Source organism: Zosterops lateralis, assembly GCF_965231275.1.
Source record: "Zosterops lateralis genome assembly, chromosome: 9".
Classification (NCBI taxonomy): domain Eukaryota; kingdom Metazoa; phylum Chordata; class Aves; order Passeriformes; family Zosteropidae; genus Zosterops; species Zosterops lateralis.
This window is the reverse complement of record NC_139769.1, coordinates 5,526,849-5,544,462: the sequence shown is the minus strand read 5'-3', so window position 1 is coordinate 5,544,462 and position 17,614 is coordinate 5,526,849. Positions and strand designations below refer to the sequence as shown.

At 42.3% G+C, this 17,614-nt stretch overlaps 1 protein-coding gene across 1 annotated transcript in view; it reads right to left on the bottom strand.

The window, feature by feature from the left end:
• Positions 1 to 17,614, bottom strand: part of LRP8 (LDL receptor related protein 8) — a gene marked incomplete at its 5' end in the record, with an annotated part of 170,039 nt that overhangs the window by 52,834 nt on the left and 99,591 nt on the right. The window contains one exon of the mRNA XM_083868076.1: positions 12,395 to 12,517. Coding sequence (XP_083724202.1) covers positions 12,395 to 12,517 — 123 coding nt within the window. The remainder of the gene's footprint in view (positions 1 to 12,394; positions 12,518 to 17,614) is intronic.

Below are 17,614 nucleotides of genomic sequence, written 5' to 3'. Positions count from 1 at the left end.
GAGAATATCATGGGCTCCAATCTCATAAAGAAAACAGAAAAACATGGAAATTCCTTGCTCAGTACTCTGTGGAAAGAAACTGTAAAGCAGAACTCAGAGGGGTGGAGAGGAGTTTGTTATGTACAAGCACAATGCAAAGGCCACTGTTAAATAAACAGAAATCTTGTGCATTAGGACTCAAACTGTGCTCAGAATTCAGGCCACCACTGATCTGAGGCCACCAGCAGTTTAGATCTGTTACTTCTTCTGGTTTGCATTCCAAGTATCATTTCAAAGGACAAATCTGCATTTCAAGCAAAGCAAGGTATAATGTTTACACCTCCACAGTGTAACAATGAAAGAAAGGAAAAAGAAGAACAATGAAAATTCTCAATTTTCTCCATTATCCTGGTACACACTTCTGCCTAAACACTTCTCTCTAAACCTTCTCAGTGAAGATTTCCAGCTCCCAAAGCACAACAAGGAATAGTTCAAGACACACCAAGCAATGGAGGATGACTGGTACTGAGACAATGTCATTCTGCAATGATGGGCTGACTTCTCAACAGCCCCAAAATCCATGGTCCCCCTCTAACAGCAGCTGGAAGTAACGTTTGAAGTGACCTTTAAATTTCAGGACAATAAAATCCAGCTATGGCAGTAGAACAGCAAGATGCAAAATCTGAGGGCACATATGGGAGAGATGATCTGTGCCTAAAGGCTACACTGATTTCAAACTCCCACTTTTTTTTCTTTTTTTTTAACATTCACACGGATGGTTTTGAAGAAGTTGCTTAAGCTCAGTTTTTGTCAGAGCCTGTGCACCTCAGTGCCTTCACTGAGCTACTGATGCATGTACACATGTTAGCAAAGCACAGGCATGGCCAGATGCCCCCTTTCCAACTATCACTACAAGAGAGTCTGCAAAAAGGAATTGCTTCCTAGAATCCATTAATTTACAGCTTTTGCCTTAGAAGCTGCTGCCTACACTGAAGCACCCCAAAGAGTGCATTTAAACACTGACAATCTCTTTCAGAAGTCTCAGTCTGCATCCTATAGATATTTCCTGGCGTACTTGGGAACATCTAGGCTTTACTCTTTACCTACACTTCTCGGAAAACAGTTTAATAAAGTATCTTACTAGAGAGTTGTGGATGAAAAATTTAAGTAAGAGATTGTGAAGGAGCAACAGTCAACTTAAAATGTCCCACGTGCTCAACTTTTACTCAGTTAACAAAAAAACCTGGCAAGAAATTAGGCCAATAAGAGTACTTTTAACTCAATGGAAAAATCCAATCACAACTTATAGCCCTATTATTAGCTGGTGTCTATCAACGAGGAATATAATCAGACATAGTCCAATCACCCAGTTATGATGACACAGCATCAGCCTTGAGAAAATGACATCAGTTCTTTTGCAGATGATGATGCTTTTAAGCACTTCAGTCACCCACAGCCCCACCACAAATGCAGCCAAAACAAACCCAGGGTTCTTGACTACCAGGCCTGCAGCTCCAGGACTTTATGGTAAGATGTTAGATATCTTCATTTCCACCACTGTCTCAGCACAGAGGGCAGAACCAGGTGTCCTCCACCACTGGCACCAGGCTCCTGCTTCGACCAGCCCTTCCCCTCATCCTCCTACCTGAAGTGCTGCCCCACGTGCTGCTCACCCTGCTCCTGGCACTGGGCATCCTCCTGTGTTTCCTGCTCACGCTCTTCTTCTTCACACCCACCTTGGGAGGCTGCTTTTGCCAAATGTACAGAAACTGTTAATACAAATCTCTCTGGATAACTCTCAAATCACACCTGGTGTCAGATGAGGGACCCCTCTGACCCCACTGTAATCTCTGTTCCACTCCCCCTGCTACTCCTCAGTTCCATTACTTGAGTGTGTTCGGATACCAAACTCCTCTGCCAGCCCCCTGGAACCTCAGCACAGCCACAAGCTCTGTGCCAGAAGGCAGTTGCACAGCCTGGGGAGAACCCCACTGCCTTCAGCAATGCCCTGCTGCAAACTCAATTGCTTAATTACACTGCAAACACAATTACTTAATTACAAAGGAAACTGGGACTGCTATTACAGAACCCGTGTTGGATCCACTTTTCTGAAGCATGTCCTGGTGCTGAAATTACAAATCATGACTTGAGTTGCTGGTTTAAATGCTTGGTGGTTATCAGACAGAAGAACAATTTAGAATGGGCTTGTAGTAGAGTAGTTATGCGCAAAAAGGAACTTAAAAATATGATTTTAAGGGTGACAATGTTTCTTTAAGCTGTTTAGTTCACTGTCTGGCTTGAATATAATGAATCAGGAACCATTTCTCCAGGTTTCACATCGGATAACAGGTAATTATGGAAACAGAATAGAACTTTATTTATGAGAAAAAACCATAGATTATTCTATTGTGATCTTCCACAGCATTGCTGTTTCTCAGAAGTAAACATGTTGTGCAAGCTGGAAAGAAACCATTGATTAAAATAATCAAAAGCTCTATTAGAAGCTTGGACATGCTTTTCTTTTGTAAAAACCAAAACATTGTATCTGACTAGAGATATAATAGTTGAGGTATTTGAATTACCTCTTCCAAAGCCCACTTTAATTTTTCCTCACAGATGCATTTAATTAAATCTACTATTACAGGGTGGGGTTTTTTCATTTTACATACACTATACAAAACATTTTCATTTTACATACACTATACAAAAGCTTGGTGTATTTTGGGAAATCTAAGAGATAAGAAAATCTTACAAATAGCTTTTTATTTTAATTACTTCCCAGTCATTTTCAGCTGAAGCAACCTGCTTAAGATGCTGCTTCCAAGCATGCCAGCAATCAAATATTTAATAAAACTGAACAGCAGAAGTTACAAGATCAGGTGCTTATCAGGTACCTGATCAGCAGAAAAACTTCTCAGTTCCTTCTCTGAAAAGCTGGAGTATCATTAAAACAAGGTCAGAGGTGTCAGAGTCATATGGAAGAGTCCAGAATTGGAATTACCAGCCTTGCCAGGCTATTACTGGAACAGGCAGCACCTTTTCCCTGGTGTTCTGTCAGCACAGGGGGTGCTCTCTGTGGATGCCAGCCCAGGACAGGCACCTCAGCACCAACAAAAACCTCAGGGGACATCAGGGCCAGCGGAGGCAGCTCCACTTCTGCAGATGCTCCAGCACAATGAGAGCAGGGGGTTCCTGTGGCTCCTTCCCTGTCATTCCATGGCTGATCAAGGAGCAAGGCTGTCCCCCTGGCACTGGGCAGGGGAATGCTCACAGAGCACTGGGAAGGAGGAATGGTCACAGAGCACTGGGCAGGGGAATGCTCCCAGAGCACTGGGCAGGGGGAATGCTCCCAGAGCACTGGGAAGAAGGAATGCTCCCAGAGCACTGGGAAGGAGGAATGCTCACAGAGCACTGGGAAGGAGGAATGCTCACAGAGCACTGGGAAGGAGGAATGCTCACAGAGCACTGGGAAGGGGGAATGCTCCCAGAGCACTGGGAAAGGGGAATGCTCCCAGAGCACTGGGAAAGGGGAATGCTCCCAGAGCACTGGGAAGGGGGAATGCTCCCAGAGCACTGGGAAGGGGGAATGCTCCCAGAGCACCTCTGGTCTGGGCTGGCTCCACACAGCCACAGCCCCTCACGAGGCTCTCAGTGAGTCCAGCACAGCCCCAAGGGGGTCCTGAGCCTCCACATCAGCAGCTGCTCCTTCATTTTCCTTCCTCCCAGGCTCACTTTCGCTCTCTTGTGCACAGAGATTATTTCAGTTCTAATCAAAACAGAGAGGAAAAAGCCCCACAGAACGCTAGGGGGACAAAACTGTACAAAGGATAAAGGAGTTGAGCAGCACTGAGACGAGATCTATTTGTAAAAGAGATTATGGTCGCAAAAGTGCTCCTTGTCACAAGGGAAAATAAAGGCACAAAAGGTGGCTTGATGAGCAAACATAATGAAACCTGCCAAGATGAGTGATAAAATCATAGAAAGAAAAACTATACAGGTCTCCAGGACACTGCCAGAATTCACTGTAAAACACTTTTTCCTGCTTCCTGACGTCTGTACTTTTAAAATTAAATGCTTGCCTGAGGATTGTGCAGCATTGGTATTTCACTTCATAAGGACTGAATAAAACAAACAGCATGTAGGACTTCCCAAAACTTCCTACCACAAAGGAAAAGCTGAGTGCAGTGTCCCAGCCCAGCTCCAGCAGCCCCAGCAGCTGCAGGGAGCCCATTCCTGGAGCACCTGCATGGCCACAGTGAGGACATTGCTGCACCAAGGTCCAGGCTCATACCAAGGGGAGAGAGATGCTGTTTTCTCCATGCTAAAGTGACAACTCTTCTGAGGTTTTAAAGGTATTGAGAAGTGAAATGCTGCTCAAAGGAACTAAGAGGATATGAAAAACTCAGGGGAGAAAAAATTTAAAAAAAGGATGCAGCAGACAAGCATAGATTTAATTAATTCTAGTATGTCCTCACCCTTTTACGTGCAAAAGAAAGTAAGTCTGAAAAGGCTCTGGTGCTATTAAATAATTGTGTTTCTTATCTCAGAGTGAACATTTCATCTTTTATATACATACAAAGAAACCCCCACCTGTTTTCTCTTTTAGAGGATGAACAGGCAGCTTAGACGGCAATTTTAATTGAATGTGTTCGGGCTATTGCACAAGAACACTGATGTGTAGACCCGTGGCTGGGAAGAAAAGACTTTCCCTTACCACCAACACCTTGACTTCATTACAAGTATCCCTGCTGGTTCTCACAACTCAGCTCCAAGTTTGACACTTGCAAAATGTCCAGAGGCCGGAACTGTGAAGCAGCAATGCAAATTCCAGTGGAATTCAGTATGTTAATTTCTCAGTCACACTCCACATGGGGCTGATATACCTGGTGAAATACTTGAATGACCAATTGCTCTTTTCTCTGTGTGTCTATGTCCGTTTCTCAATACACATGTATGGTTTTACACACACAGTAGCTAAAAATTAAACAGATTGTCAAACATGTTACACATGTTAATCCCTGTACAGGAAAAAAAGAAGTGTGGTTATGTTTGCAACCTCTGCCGAAACAGAGAATCACAGTCTCATACAACCTAGAGAGCTCCAGTGACAGGGTAAGATGATGAGCACAGGCCAGAAAAAGGGTGCAAGAACTGGCATGAGCCCAGTGTGTGCTGTAACAAAGCCACTCAGCTCTCTGCATTTTAGAGCAAAGGATTCATAATGCGTTGTAATAGGTTAAAATACAAGACACAAAACAGGTGAGCTGAAATGTGTCACTTCAAATACAGTCATGAACACGGTGTCCCTAGAAAGGAGGCTGGAGCTGCTGCTAAAGCCAAGCCTTGATTAAGGCTCTCAGGGCATCCCACAGAGGCACAGGGAGCATTGACACCACTCTCACACGTGCAGGCAGTGCTGGCTGTGACCCTCACCCCAGAGCACAATCTCTCTGAAAGCACTGCAGGCATTAAAAAGCTCCACTGCAAGGCTTAAATTACAGAAATTAACCACCAAAGCATGCAGAGACTGCATATTAAACCAGTCTTAATCATGATCCTAATCCTAAAGGAAGCAGGATGGAGTGTCATGAGACCCTTATTAAAACTGCAGAAGATTTCAGTGGGAATGAATGAAAACAGGATCCTACAATTGCAGGAATGGAGAAAGACAGGAAAAATACCCACCAAAGAAAAGGTGGTAGAACAAGGAAACCCAGCTTCAACATACAATTCATTCTGATACTAAAATGCAGAAGTTATTTTAACGTCAGTAACATTATGATAAAGTCATTTGATATTCACTTATATTCCTCACACCATAATTCACCCATTTAAAAAAGGACAAAAGGTTGTCTGTGTTCTTGCACTGCCAATACTACTTCATTCAGTTAAAACATTTCAATTTGCAAATTATGTTTTGCCTTTGGTTCCCAGAAATTATTTCCTTTTCACATCAGCCATAACAGTTACACAACTGTGATTCCTGCATCCTTCCCTCAATAAACAAACAAAAGGATAAATATAAAAATCAGGTAATCTGAATTCCAGAAAGCAAGTAGCAAGAGAATGGAAAAAACAAAAGCACTCAGCAATGAACAGCTTCTTGAGATTTCTGAAAATCTTTTATGCTTTTAGTAGTTCAATTTATTAGCCTGTTAAATAATTACACATACAAGAGCTTCACACACTCAAACTTTCATTTTCCTGCTATTCTCTCCTATTGAAATAACTGCAAGATTAATTGTAGCCATAAAAAGGCAGCATCCAACTCTTTTATTACCTCTCCTGTCTATAAACTGCATGAAGGCATTAGGCCAATAGGGAAAATGTTTAAATGCTGGTGTTTAAACTTTGTAGCTGTCAACAAGCAAAAGCTCAGAATCGATCTGGGGGATGGAAACACTGCAAGTGTCCAAGCAGACAATGCTACATGAAAAAGGGACTCCCTCACAAGGTAACACTGCCCAAGAACAGAACAATGCAAACATCACACCAGACCCAGTAGTTTTTTTCAGTTGGTTTTCCTACAGAACTTGGTCAGCCCTCTGCAAAGGTCACTGCTGAAACTTAAGCTCTGAACACATTCCAATAAAGGAAAAAACACATTTTGAGTAGGTATTACTTAAAACTTTTCAGCACTGGCAGAATTACAGCACAATCATTACAAATCTTAAATTCATTTACATCTTTAGCTAAGTAAAATGCTGAGCTCACCAAAGCCATGTAATCATCATCAAAAAGGAGATGTAATTCACTGCCCACGAGCCACAGACAAAGTTATCCCACTACTGGGGATAAACTGCTCAGCTTTGAGTTTGCTGGATTTCCTTTGATGTAAAAAGAATAATTTCACGCTTCAAGAAAAGGAACAGGACGCCAGAAAAAGTGGATTTGATTCCTTACTCCGTCAAAAACTTCTCCTCGTGTTGGTCCCTGAGGATCCTGTGGGAATATTGAGGTTGGTTTAGGGTTGTTGCTCAGTCAGGACACACCTGGAGGCAATTCCAGGCAGGTGCAGCGTTTGTGGATCCAGAGGCAATTGGGAAGCAGTGGGCAGAGATGGGATGGTCCAATCAGGGATAAAAGTCCATTTGTGGGAATTTGAAGAACCACATACACTTAGAATAAAAGGAACTTTAAGCCACCAGGCCCAGGAAACTATAGGTTTGCTGACAGAAACATTCCCATGGAAAAGGAGTTCTCAGGAGTCTGGAACCCTCTGCAAAGCAGACCTGGAAGGTAAGTGCTTAAAACCTGAGACATGGATTAATGTTCAAGTTATTTTTAGGATGTGATAAAGGTTTGACAGGAGTGAATGAACAAAGCAAAACCTGTATCCTGATTACAGAATTGCATCATTGCCAATTATCTGACAAAATAATCAGAAATCAGAGAGAGGCTGGGGGACCAGCACTTGTTTGAGGTTAAACGAAGATATCTTTGCTACCTTCCACTCCAAAACTGGAGGGAATAGTGAAGATGGAGCCAGACTGTTCTGAGGTGCACAGTGACAGGATGGGAGGTGACAGACACAAGCTGCAACAAAGAAAAGTCTGACAAGATAAAAGAATTTTTTCCATTAATAGGGGTGGTCAAACATGAGGAAAGGAGTCCAGTTCGAACAAGGAATTGACTAGATGACTCCCAAAGGTCCAAATGATGAACCTCTGTCTCAAATTATTCCATGACTTCATGGAGAGATGATCATGGCTGTTTTCATTTCATTCTGTCTCAATAAATTTAATCACATTGACAAATCAAAGCTTTCATCACTAGCCCTACAAACCAGTCTGGGCACCTGGAAAATGAGACTGCCGCTTTTGTGCCTTGTCTCTGGGAGGACCCTGTGGCTCTAAAAGTGTTTCCACATCCAGCACCTTGTCCTATATTTGCTTTATTTGCAGATGGGGTCCTCAGCTGCTGCAATTCAGCAGTGCTCCCAAAGGCCCAGCAGGGACAGTGCCAGGGGGACAGGGCTGTGTTTTATGCTGCTGTAGCCAGTTGGTGCAGCTGGAGTGTTGTTGAAATGCACACCTGTACATCTGACATTAACATCACCATATTCAATTCCCTGAATGATCTCTAACAGATTATTCCAACAGAACAGCCCCTAATTTACATGTTCCACTGCATTTGCAACCTCCCAGCATATTATCACTTTTATACCAACAGATCTGCTCTTAACCTTGGGGAAAAAAGGAAAAAAAAAAAAAAGGTCTTTCTTTACTGCCCCAGGTCCTAAAACTGGGTATCTGGCTGTGCCTGGCTGATTTGGCCTAGTTTTTTCTTTCCCTACTTGAATTCAATGGCCCAGTGTATGTGATGCCCTGAAAGGAACACTCCATCCTTCTCCAGGAAAAATTTTCCAAGGGCAGGGAGCAGTTTATTAAGTCCTTTTCCACAAAAGCACAGTAATGTCACCAAACCCACTCAGTCATGCAGGAGATCTGCATCAAAGAAGAATAATAGAGATGCAATATCCTTTGGGCTGAACAGAGAGCTGGGAGAGGATTGTGCATTTGGGGTTGAACAATACCATCAATGCTACCAACAACAGGATTTTACATTTGGGCAATTTAATAAGAGATGAGGGCGGAACTGACCAATACTGTGAGAGATCAGCACACACAGAGTGCCTGGGACCATGGAAAATACCCATTAAAAATATAACTGTCAAGTTTGGATACATCTCCCTGAACCACTCATGACATGTACTTCAAAATAAGAAAGAAGTGCCTGAACTGGTGCTGTGTTTCAAACCAACATTCAGGGTTTGATTTTATATTCTACTTCCATTTTAAGATCTATTTCCAGAGCTGTTTCTTATTAAACCTGCCCTATTAAATCATTCCCCTATTAAATGCAATATGAATTAAGGTTTCCCAGCCTCTTTTTCTTCCTCTTAACATCCTACACTCTAACATCCTGTACCTTTCTGTACAATAATTTCTGCTCTTAACCAGAAGAATGTCACATATCTGAAAATGAAATAAGTGGTGAGTTTATGCTCTCTGCATTCCTCGATCTCATTATATATACAATGTCCTAAGGCAAGAGTTTGCCAGCTTACATTTTCACTTGCTCTATCCCTTTAATTTGTGTTCCCATCAGTGTTGTTACCGATTGTTAGCATTTGTTTTTATTTTTCTCTTGAGACTTTTTTTTTTGTTAAAGTCACTGATTAAATAATCTAAAGCCTTCAGAGGGAAATTTAAAATTTCCTTTTTATATAAAAAGCAGAATGATTCAGTACCTGTGCTGGAACAGCATTAGGTGGATAACATTCATTTTGTTGGAGGTCTCTGTTAGCTCAGTCAGAAAAATGACTTCCCTTCCCCCTCTCTCAGCTCTAAGACACTGGGTAAGGAGAAGGTGAGGAATCTTTCCATGCTCATAAGCAGAGCCTGTGTGTATCAGCAGTGGCTGCACCACAGCCCCAGGGTATCATCAAGCCACACTGGGCTGCTTTTAGTGAGAGTAATGAAAAACAGGGCCAGGGCTCTGGACGTGGTGGGTTCTCCAATGTAGAGTACATGTGAGCCACCAAAAATCTTCTGCAGGTGCCAGAGACCTGCCTTGCAGAAAAATGAAGAAATATAAGCAGTTTCTTATTTAAAATTACTCATTTCAAAACAAAAGTCTGGATAACCATCTCCTCTGAAATCAGTCTATGCTAGAAACCAATCAACTTTTAACTAGAACCAAAATCCCCAACAGGGAGAACTCCTAGAAATTTCATCAGCTGAGGATTCAGTGGGACTCATGAGATCCCCTTACAGCCACCCCTCCCAGACACATTCAGTGGCCTGAAGAACAGTTAGAAAAATAATTACAAGAATGGTAGAAAAGGTGAAGACACCACAGGTCCAGCAGACATCAGGCCAGCTGTGATGCCTTCTCACCAATCCAACAGGACACAGGTCATGGAGTCCTGAACACCTGGGAATGGCCAACGTCCCTAGAGCGGATATTGTTAGGTACAAAGCTGAGCAACTTCAGTGACTGGGGAAACAGAAAAACCGAAGTGCAATTTTGATTCTGTAAAAAAACCCAAAAAACCCAAACAAACCCAAACCAAACCCCACAAACTGTTACCTGCAATCAAGCATAAGAGATGGGGACAGGACATCTCTAACTGCCAATAAGAGAGCACAAACTGTATTTACAAACACACCAGAAAAGCATTCAGAAGATAAAAAGCCATTTAGCAAGTGGCTAGATGCTGAGAGGAACAGCCTTGTTTTCACCACATTCTAAGCTGGAAGTACTCCCAAAATGCAGCAGTCAGCATTATTAATGCTCTTAAACTCTCTGGATTGAATGGACTATGGACAATGTCCCAGTGCTGCATTAACTGAGGGATAACCCCAGATCCTGGCAGAGGTGCTGGTAATTATGTGGCCTGTCTGAAACCATTGATTTTACAAAGCAGTTTGATCTTAACAGAGGTGAGAAATCTCCTATTTCCCAGCCTGTCCCTTCCCTAGGGAAGCTCTACAGGGCAGGCCCCTCCACAGGGCTGTGCTGCATTCTAAGCAGGAAAATGAGACAATCACAGGCCCTGCAGTCACCTCTTGACACAGGAAGAAAGTCCAGCCTTGATTTCATCAGGGAGAAAGAAAATGGGACTGGAGAGAAGTATCATACAGGAATGCCCATCTGTGTATTTTGCTTGTCACTACATTTTCTGTCATTACATTTCTGTCATCTTAAATAGGATTTACACAGATGAAGAGTCAGGCCTTTTACAGAAATGGGCCAAATTACAAGGAAAGCCCAACACTCCTTAATAGTTTCTTTAATAGAACAGGAACAAACTTCTTCCTGTATTACAGGAAGGTGTTTCATGGGCTATCTAACTTTTCTGAACTGAAGAACCACCAGAGAAACATAGACTTTGGTCTTTCAGAAAGTTTTAAATAGGAAGGAAAAAAAAAGAATAAAATTTTTTTTTAAAAATCACAAAAATCTGAACAAATTACTTTTCTCTGAGGACAGCAGTCCTGTATGATAACAATCTGAGGCTCAGGCCAACTTTCTTTTGTGATACTTAAGATTTAAGGCTGATTTCCCCAGAGGATGAAATAAGCAGGAGAAACAATGAAAGGTGAAATGGGTAGAAAAGGAATGGAAGATGATTAACAGAAATCATCAGGGATCTCAGTGCTGCATGGCCTATCCCCAGCTTGTGCTACGGCCTCTGACACGAGATTTGCAGGCAGAGACTGCAGCAAATGAAGCTGCTTAGTTATTCAGCCCCCCTCCAGACAATCAGGTAGTGGAAGTAGCATTAATGAGACAGCTTTTAACTAAGGAGGATGCAGGGTGAAAGACCAACAAATACAGTACATAAATATGTTAATGCATTTATTGAGGTAATTTTTTTTCTGTAGCCTGTACGCAGCTGCAAAAATGATTCAATTCATTTTATGCAAGAGAAGTGCATTCATCTCCCTTAATTAGGGAGAAAGTAGGACTGGTACTAGGATTAAAAATAAAAGTATAGTTGATTTTGAAGTCCTCTATGTACCCCAGTCTGGTGAGATCTGATAAAATACTTCCTCCAACACTGCTTCTGACTCATGGGAATATTTGTGAAGTACATGACTGGAAATTCAATAGAATGGCCTGTACTAGTTTCTTGCTCTGGCAAGAACAAATCTGCAGATATAAATAAGCACACAAATAAGTCTATATATTAGTATTTTCATTTCAGTATCTCTGGGATTCCCTTCAACTCAACATCAGACAGCTCTTCACAGTTCTAGAACAGTGGAGCACAAATGGGCCTCCTCAAAAGGACATGATAAAATGCACTACATGAAAATCAAGAATGTTCTTTTTACTTACTGGGTTTTTAAAGGGTGTTACCTGCAGTAACATCTGTCACACTTACTCTCAGCTTTAGTTATTCTACATTCTTCATCTTTCATCTGCTGCTTTTTTTCATTTGTTCTCAGAGGGAAAATAAAAAATGAAGATTGAGCAATGCAGTAGCATTGCAAAGCTTCTCTGAAATAACAGAAGTGCCGTCTGCAGTGATGATAAATCCCAATATGTTACCATTCAAAACACCAAATCTCAGTTTCCAAAAGCCTGATCCCAGGTGAGTGTGAAACTTCTTGTACTGCTGCTGATCAAGAGCCTGACAAGCAGCTCAGGATGTTTACAATTCCCTTGCAGACAGAAATCCAGACTAGACAGCACTGCCTGTATCACAGTCTGAAAAACAGGTACATTTGAAAGTTTGTAAACCATGTGATTTGAATGACCTGAATCTTTTGTGTCTGTAATTTTTGTTTTACCACAAGCATAAATTGACAGATTATCCTGCGAGTGCTGGGAATAACAGCTTCAGCTTCTCTGTGCTTTGATAATAGAACATGTCTGAGAATCACCACTTTGTGCTACTCACTGCATGCTGCTTCTGATTCATCTGACCCGTCGGGACATTCTTCTTCCCCATCACATTTCCACCTGGCTGGGATGCAGTGCCCGTTGTCACAAGTGAAATCTGACTCAGCACAGGTTTTCTTTGCTGCAAGAAAAGAAGAAAGTACTTGGCATGAATATAAACAGTGCAGAAGATCACCAGCCCTACCAAGGAAGATACGGATTGCTCTGTACTAAGAGCATTTATTCCACATTCAACATTGCTTCTTCATGACAGAGTCCCACATATATCATAGATGGGTGTTTCCTCTCACTAGAACATTATTTGGTAAGGATTCACTCTTCCATGTCTTTTTCCAGCCATTCAAAAAACTTTGATGGGATGGTTCCTTTTCAAGGTTATTTTCTAAGGTTTTTCCTATAAAAAGCTGCTGCTTTGATGGAACTGAAAGCTGCATGATTTACAGACAGGCAAGGCAAACAAGTATCACCTTTATCACTATAATCTAAATAATAATGTTTCTATCTATGCCATCTATTCATGGCTTGTTAGTACATCTGTCACCATAGCAGATGATCATAAAGCACTCCTTCAAACACTAACATTCATTTCACTAAATGTCAACCACTCCACGCTCTTTGCTTTGCTTCCATTAATCCAGGGCTTGAGAAAGATGCAAGACATGAACTCAAGCAATTAATTGGTCTATTCCTCTGTGCCAGTGGTGCAGCACCATGAGCTCTGCAATTCTAATCAGCATCTTCCCACTGTGGCACAAAGAGAAAATTCTACATATATTTGGTCCCTTCAGGCCTGACACCACTTGCTCACTGTTTTGGCAGTGGTGACTTCAGTGGCTTTTCTGTTGATTCCTGAGCAAGGGCTGGGGTTCAGTGTCACCACACTGAAGTGAAATGCTCTCTGGCTAACTGGTATGTACCTTTGTTAGCCATCAACTGGCACAGGAAGTGCTGGCAGGGAGATTTGCCTCTTCCCCCTGTAAAGCTGCTCACAGCCTAATAGGATCACAGGAAAATTCAGGTAGTGAAGGACCTCAGGAGGTCACCAAGTCCAGCCTCCTGCTCAAGACAGGCTCAGCTCTGAAGTCAGACCAGGCTGCTCTGTGCTTTATCCAGTCTGGTAAGGAAAAAAAACCCAAGATGGAGCCAGCACAACCTCCTTGGGCAACCTGTCCTATGGCTTAGCTGCCCTCACCTGGGCTTGCCAAGCCATTCTCTCTTACAAGTCTTGTGCACACATATTACTACATCAATACTTCCTCCAGCAAACATTTTCAAAGCATTAAACACAACAAATAAGCCTCTGGGGTTTGATCTTTTCCTTTCCTTTCTTGTTTTCCTACACGAGCTGCTGTCAGGAAGGGAGTCATGTTCAATATCACTCACATGCCCACCCAGGAAACATGGAGTGTTTGTGTGTGAGGTGCTGCAGAGACCTACATGGCTGAAATAAAGCACTCATTTTCTAGCACACAAAACACACAGCTTCCCTGAGCAGGCATCCAGCAGGAAAACACTGCAAAACACCACTAAGCAGCTGGACAATCTCTCAGGATGCACTTTTTAAAGAGAACATACATTTACTCCCCTTCTGTTGCTAAATGAACCAGATTGTGGAGAATGGGAAAAAAAAAAAAAAAAAAAGGACCATTTTCAATTTTCTCTTCAGCCATTCAGAAACATATTAGGGAATAATATAGAATAGAAAAACCATTTCCATATAAACCAAGAGTTTTACAAGACACCAGTCATACTAAGCATCATCCAAAGACATTGTACATCTGTTATCAGAGGGAAAAGACTTTCTGCTGAATATCTCCTGTTAGAAATCCAAAGCTTGTGAAACTGGCTATTGCTCACCATGGCTGGGGTATTCAATGCAAGTTTTAATGAATACCCATGCACAGCTGAGGTGAGAGCACTCTCCTGCCTGCTGGGAAGGTAAACTGGGTAAAATGTTGGTATCTGCTCTTAGGGGAAGGTTGTGGCATCTACAAATGAAACAATCACAGCTCCATCCAGAAAGGAGAGACCAGTGTAATACTGGAGACATTAGAAACCTAATTTTTAAAATTTATTTTGTTTTGTACTTGCTCTCTCAATGCCCTAATACCTTGCTTTCCACAGCAAAACTGTCCTTTAACTTATTCTCTAGAGATCCAAATAGCAATAGAACTACTATTGTGCAAGGAGCAAACCTCTCCTTTTGCCATCAGTCTCAGAGTCTGACATATTTCTGGGACAGGGGGATGCAGGAGTGAGGGGCCAGCCCCAGGGAGCAGTGGCACAGCCAGCTGTGCAGATGGTGGCACTGATGATGGCTTTGTCCCTTCCCTGCCACTGCTCTCCTCGTGCACCACAAGCAGTTCCTTCCTAGGGCTCACACAGGGCAGTAAAGCATCACTGCCAGTCCTGGGGTGTCCCTACGGAGGGGTTCATGTGCTCCCTCCCTTTGGCAAAATGAAGCTGGGCACAGTCACTCACCAGCAGTGGCCAAATCCAGAAGTGTCACCATGTCCCCACACCCTCCTGAAGGTCCAACAGTACCATGACAAAAATCAGCAGCATACAAAAGTGTTTGGCCTTTGTTTGAATCTAAATTGGCTAATCTCTTCAAGGAACAGGATTAAGAGAGGGGGAGCAAAACCTTTTTATGATTCTTATATTTACTCCTGTTATTTTATTTTTTTTTTCCTTTTTGTTATTTATATTTTAAATATTATCTTTTATTTGCAATTATTTTTTACTACTGTTACTCTCCAGCACTGGGTCAGAGCTCTGCAGACCGTCTCAATTCTAATAACTCCACTTTCTGTTGCAAACAGCAACCCAGATTATTCAAACTGCAAGAATACTGAAGCACTGTCTTATTTCTCACCTCTAATACAAGACAGGAATCACTTTATTTCCAACCAGATTTCCCTTCTGGCGCTCAATCCTCATGTCTCTGGGATCACAATGCAGACAGGGAGCAGTTAATTAAAATATCAGCTCTCTGTTTTTTCCTCCTTTTTTCTTTTTGAAGCCTGATAATCCTTTTTATTAATCTCCCATGTTATACACCTTCCTTCTATCAATAATTCATTGAGGCTCACGCCATAAATTGCCAGTGGTGCATTAAAATGTAAAATAAATAAATGCATCCCTTTTAGACAATGGGGAGGACACGGGTTCATTTTACGGCTTCACCTGGCTCAGAAATAGTCAAGCAAAATTAATTGTCCCCCTGAGATCCATTTCCTTTGCCGTAAGCAGGCAAAGCTCTGCTCACATGTCTCTTCCAAATGAACATAAACAAACAGGAGTGAGTAGTCCCAGCATCCCTGAGCCCCCGTTCCTTGGGGGGCAAAGCCATCCCTGGAACAAGAAGAGAGAAGAAGAGACTCGGCTCCTGGAGTGTGTTTGGAGCCTTTCATCCCTCCCCTGCACACCCTGACACCAAAGAGTCTCTCTGCCTTCATCTGCCTTCAGCTCCTGCTTTTCCTTTCCCACTGGACAGATCTGTCACCAACTCCACTGTGTGACCATGGGGCTCAGCTCCCACAGGGGATGGGACATGCCTTGGGCAGCTCCCCAAAGGAGGCCTTAGGTAAAGTCAGGCATTCCTGCTTCTCCTCTCCCAGAAAGAAAGGCAAGGGAAGAGGGAAAGAAGGTTTCCATTTTACCCAGCGGTGATAGAACCCTAACACGCTGAATTTTAAATAAAACCACATCAAACCCAACACGGCCCCTCATTTTCCAAAATGTCCTTCTCTGTTCCATTACTCACATCTCTTATCCGGAACTGCAAGAAGGGATTCAAGGGTCATCCCTGCAGCAAATTAAAAGCAAGGGACCCAGGGAGAGTGGTTTAGAACATGAACATTTACAGAGTGAATTTATAAAAAAGCAGTGACTGGGACATGTTTAATTAGACTGGAGGGAATAAATATACACTGAAAGGAACAAGCCTTCTACTGGCTAGGAGCAGGGACTGGATGATGTAAATGTGGCTTCCAACTTCCAAAAATACCTACTTCTGAAAGATCAACTCCCTGACCCTAACACAAACAAGGTATCTGAATCTAATGGAAAAGTCCAGGACTTACTCTATTTTCCTCTTTCTAATAAAAGCCAACATCCTCCCACTGCCCTCAGTCACCTCATTTAACCTCACTTAACTTTTGCCTCAGTTTTAAAGGCTTTACAAGGTTGGTAGATCTTTCCAGTTACTCCTTGTAAGACACCAGGCCCTCCATTAGTCAATTTCCAATTTACACCTTGTTTATTCCTATTTTGCACATCTTTAATATTAAGCAATACTCAGATCTAAAATAGTTTCATTTCTTGCTACCAACAGCTGAAAAATAGAATGAACACGTTTTCTCTTTTATCAACAGTTCTGTGTAGCTGTTCAACAGCAGCACTAATGTAAAAGCACATTAAAAATCATATTTTCTTACTACAACTTGCCTGTAAAGGACACTTGAAAACGAGGGTTTGTTTTTTCCCCCGTGAAACAATGAACCCTACATAGTTCTAACACTCTAAACACAGGATTTTTAGACAAAGGGTTTTGTTCAAACTCTGAGCTGTGTATCCAGACAGAAAACCAGGCCAATGAGAGCATCCTTGTGTGTTAACCCACAAAGACCCTGCAAACTCTGCCCCCTCCCCATTTTCTCCCCTGAGTAAATCTTGGCCAACTTCCACCAATTCTAACAGAGGAGAAAGATGTGAAAAATAAATCTAATCCCACAAGTTTCATAAGACTGGGAGCTGAATAGAGAACATCAAAGTCACAGTTCCACAGAGGGAGATAAGGGCAGAAAGTGGGGCTGATCTGCTCCATGGGCAGCCCAGACTCTGCATCTCACCCCAAGGTGGGTATATGGAAAAGGGAAGGTGGTAATTAGGGATTAAAACCCCCAGACACCAAATTAATTGAAAACTGGTTTAATTTGTTCCACTACCCTCATTCCTTTACACAGATCCTGCTCCTATTTTAATTTCTCAATCAACACCAGACTTCCCATCAAACTGTGTATCTGCTCTCATTGGCAGCCAATATTCAGTCTTCTAGCAGAAAACAGTTTCACCCAAGCTGCTGTAAAAGCCTAACAAAATATAGTGAAAAAACCATACAATGCAAGTTTTGCTGTGATCCTTCTGCAGCAATAAAATAGCACAGCCCAGTAGGATGTGATAATGAGGAGATGATGGTAGGACAGAGACACTGAAA